Source organism: Arachis duranensis, chromosome 2, assembly GCF_000817695.3.
Source record: "Arachis duranensis cultivar V14167 chromosome 2, aradu.V14167.gnm2.J7QH, whole genome shotgun sequence".
In the NCBI taxonomy this organism is placed as follows: Eukaryota; Viridiplantae; Streptophyta; class Magnoliopsida; order Fabales; family Fabaceae; genus Arachis; species Arachis duranensis.
In genome coordinates, this window is record NC_029773.3 from 81,465,993 (window position 1) to 81,470,713 (window position 4,721).

The 4,721-nt window shown below is 35.0% G+C and overlaps 1 protein-coding gene across 1 annotated transcript in view; it reads right to left on the reverse strand.

Moving 5' to 3' along the window:
* Positions 1-672: 672 nt before the first annotated feature.
* Positions 673-4,721, reverse strand: part of LOC127744780 (beta-glucosidase 11-like) — a 9,808-nt gene continuing 5,759 nt past the window's right edge. The window contains exons 11-13 of the mRNA XM_052257104.1: positions 1,883-1,970; positions 1,082-1,172; positions 673-975 (exon numbers count right to left, since the gene is read on the reverse strand). Coding sequence (XP_052113064.1) covers positions 741-975; positions 1,082-1,172; positions 1,883-1,970 — 414 coding nt within the window. The 3' untranslated portion in view covers positions 673-740. The remainder of the gene's footprint in view (positions 976-1,081; positions 1,173-1,882; positions 1,971-4,721) is intronic.

The following is a 4,721-nucleotide window of genomic DNA, read 5'->3' on the forward strand; positions in this document are numbered from 1 at the left end:
AAAAAATATTACAAAGAGGACATTAATTCTTTATAACTCATTCTAATATTTATTAACTCAACATTATGAATTTAATTGCTACATTATAACCACCATTTTATTGTTAAAAAGATATTATAACATTAACTACCAAGAGCATCGTATGATACTATAACAAAGCATCAAGCAGCTTAATTATGTTGAAAAATACTTATTGTCTTAGATCAACTAAATCTAAAAGATATCTCATAACCTTAGAATGACATAAGGAGAGAAGCTCACATCATCACAATCTCATAACATATGCACTATTCTAAATACGTGCACTCAAATATAGTCTTTATCTTAATTTTTTTTGTGATTTATGATAACTTGAACGTCAGAATTCTTGTAAATATACTCTCTACCATTAAAAATGATAAATTCAAAATATTCGAAATAGGAAAATAATGACAATATCGTGTCTTCAACCTACTCTCTATAATTTTATTCACATCATTCTTAAATTCGGAAGGACAAAATTAGTTTTGAAAATTTGGATATGCTATATCATACATATATAAAATGTAAATGCTTCAAAACATTCATTATCCAAATATTATAGGAAATATATATACAATCTCATGTTGATTATACTAATTAACTTTCCATAATTCCATTAATTGTCATTTAATTATTCTTTGGCATGCTACACCAAGTACCAAATCATGATCATAGTACAAACTCATATCACTTAGATTTTAACTAGTCTTTATACATTATTAAATGGATTTTTGTAATAAGGAGTTCTTTTCAATTTGCATGGCCACCATTGGGTCCATAGTTCTGTTGTTGAGGAAGTTAGAGTACCAAACAGAAGAGAACTTAGGTTGTCTCCTCAAAGTGGGGTCCTTCAAATCAATGTAATAAAGGCCATAAGTGAATTCATATCCACTCAATAATTCAAACACATCCATGAACGACCATACAAAATAGCCTCTTATGTCATGTCCATTCCTTTCAACAATCACAAAAATAAAAGATTAAAAATTGAATTAGCAAAGGTCCAATAAACTTTTATGAAAAAACAGAAAACTGCTAAAAATAAAAATGGAACTACTACCTTAGCATATGAAGTATACTTCCAATGTATTCTTGTAAGTAATTTATCCTTGGCCAGTCTTCCAGTGATGAATTTCTATGTGTTTGTTGGCCTGTGAAGTCCATAGAATAATTACCATAATCACATCATTCTAGGATTGGTTTCTTTGACAAAAGAATGATTGGAAGCTTTTGAGTTTTGAGATCTTAGGTTGCGTTTGTTTATAAAGGCATGACACTGAGATAGAAATACAGAGACATAAAATTATGTTTGACAGAAGAGATATGGATAGAGATAATGTGTCTAGAGACACTGAATTAGTGTATTTTGTGTCCATCCTGACAGGAAGGACACAGAAAAACTAATAAGGAACACAACTTATTTTTCATTTTTTCTTTTATTATTCTTGTTAATTTTTCATAATTATATTTTTTATTATTATATTTTTTATCTCAAATTTTTTAAATAAAAAAATGAGAATAAATTAAATTTTTATAATTTGTTTCAGTTTATCACCAAATAAAATATAAAAATATAAAATTTTGTATTTCTGTCTATCAGAATCTTATCCTATTTTTTTCTCAATGTCTTGTCGTATCCTGTTTTCAGAAACAAACACAACTTTAATGTCATCGAAACACAATAATCAATAGAAATTTAATCTAGTCCGTCTTGATTATTTTAAAAAAACATAAATTATTCTTAAAGAGAAGTCAACGTCATTTGCATAAATAGACGAGTGTAATGATGAATTTCATCAATTTTCAAAAGATTAAACCAATTTAATTTGTTCTCAAACGAGACAAGACAAGAGAAGCAAACCATTTTCGTGAATGTAAATTGGAAAATTTCCATAGATATTCTTCAATGAGTCAAGCAACCCTTGCAAAGTCCATGGAGTAATTGGAATCTGAACCGTACCAACCAATCAATTAGTTAGTATAAAACATCACCCATTCATAAAGATTAAAAGATAAAATTTACAGTAAAGTATATTTTTTTTATCGAAATTTATCAAAAAATTTTAAAATTTATTTTGTTTTAATTTTATTTTAAAAATTTTTTATTTATACTTCTGACAGTTAAATTATCAAAAAATTTAAAATCAATCCATCAACAATAATACAACAACAACAACAACAACAAAGCCTTATCCCACTAAGTGGGGTCGGCTACATGAATCAAACGACGCCATTGTGCTCTATCATGTATCATGTCTACAGAGAGACCGTTTACATGTAGATCTCGTTTGACCACCTCATGGATGGTCTTCTTAGGTCTTCCTCTGCCTTTCGCCCTTTGTCCATCTTCCATCTCATCCACCCTCCTCACTGGATGTTTTATCGGTCTTCTTCTCACATGTCCAAACCACCTGAGACGCGATCCAACCATCTTTTTCACAATAGGTGCTACTCCAACTCTCTCCCTTATGTCTTCGTTTCTTATTTTATCCAATCACGTATGACCACTCATCCATTTCAACATCTTCATCTCTGACACACTCAACTTATGCTCATGCTCCCCTTTAGCCACCCAACACTCTGTACCATAAAGAATAGCCGGTCTTATAGCGGTGCGATAGAATTTACCTTTAAGTTTTAAAGGCACTTTTTTGTCGCATATAAAACCAGATGCACTCCGCCATTTTGACCAACCTGCTTGGATCCTATGATTTACATCATGTTCAATCTCTCCATTATCCTGTATGATGCACCCAAGATACTTAAAAATTTTAACTTTTCGTAGGATGTTTTCTCCAATCTTCACCTCTATATTAGGGTTTTTCCTTCTCAAACTGAACTTACATTCCATATATTCCGTCTTGCTACGGCTTATGCGCAGACTATACACTTTTAGAGCTTCTCTCCATAAGTCTAACATCTTATTTAGATCTTCTCTTGTCTCTCCCAAAAGGACGATATCATTGGCAAAAAGCATGCATCATGACACAGACTCTTGGATGTGCTCTGAATACTTCCAAGTCGCAACTTTGTATATCTCCCTTATTCTTGTAGATAGGTACCAAGGTGCTCTTTCTCCACTCATCAGGCATCTTCTTTGACCTTAAAATCTCATTAAAAAGCTTGGTTAACCAGTTGATGCATTTTCCTCCAACACCCTTCCAAACCTCAATCGGGATATTATCAGGTCCTACTGCCCTGCCATTTTTCATCTGCTTTAGAGCCTCTTTTACCTCGAAGTCTCGAATCCTTCGATAGTAGTCAAAGTTTTTATCTTCTTCCCTTGTGCATAATCGACCAAGGCTCGGAAGAGTCTTCTGTCCCTCATTAAATAACTCGTAGAAGTAGCTCTTCCACCTTTCATTAATCTTCTCCTCTTGAGCCAACACCTCTCCATCCTTATCCTTCATGCACTTAACCTGATCCAAATCTCCCGTTCTTCTTTCCCGACTCTTTGCGATTCTATATATACCTTTTTCTCCTTCTTTCGTGCACAAAGACTGGTAGAGACCCTCATATGCTCTTGTTCTTGCTTCACTTACAGCCACTTTTGTCTCTTTCTTAGCCGCCTTATATTTTTCCCAGTTATCTGCATTGCGGCATAAAGACCACTCTTTAAAGCATTCCCTTTTTATCTTTTATCTTTTCTTGTATACTCGCATTCCACCACCAGGACTCCTTGTCTCTTGGTCCTATTCCTTTAGATTCACCAAAACTTTCTTTTGATGTTCTTCTAATAACTTCTGCCATCTCCCTCCACATCTCTTCCGCGCTTCCATTCCCATCCCACCTTGCCTCTTCTCCTACCCGTCTTAGGAAGCTTCTTTATTCCTCACCTTTCATCCTCCACCACCTCGTCGTTGGGTTCTTCGTATGATGTCTTTTTCTCAACTTTTGCTCAACGCGAAAATTCATGACGAGCACCCTATATTGTGTTGTCAAACTCTCTCCCGGGATAATTTTACAGTTAATGCAAAATTTCTGGTCGACTCTCCTCAACAAGAAGAAGTCGATTTGAGAGCTTGTCATGCCACTCTTATAGGTTATAAGATGTTCGTCTCTCTTTTTAAAACATGTATTTGCGATGAGAAGATCAAAAGTTGAGGAAAAGTCCAAAATAGTTTTACCCTCGGCATTGATCACCCCGAAACCATGGCCTCCGTGAATACTCCCATATCCAGTCACTTCTCTCCCAACATGGCCATTTAAATCTCCTCCTAAGAAAATCTTATCTCCCAAAGATATGCCTTGAACTAAACTCTCTAGATCCTCCCAAAACCTTATCTTGTGTTGTTCGTCCGAACCCACTTGCGGTGCATAGGCGCTAATCACATGAAAAGCACCTCCCTCCACCACAAGTTTGATAGAGATGATCCGATCTCCCACCCTCTTGACATCAACTATGTCCTTCTTCCACTGCTTATCCACAATTATTCCAACTCCATTCCTATTCTTCACCTTTCCTGTATACCAAAGTTTGAAACCAGAAGAATCCAACTCCCTAGCCTTTGCACCAACCCATTTCGTTTCTTGTAGGCACATAATGTTAATCTTCCTCCTTGTCATGGTATCCACCACCTCCATGGACTTTCCTGTTAGAGTGCCTACGTTCCATGTCCCAAATCTCAACCTTTTGTCGCTTCGACCTTTACCTTTTCCTTTGTGAACTAGCTTATTTACCCTCGTCCGTTCACGAAAAC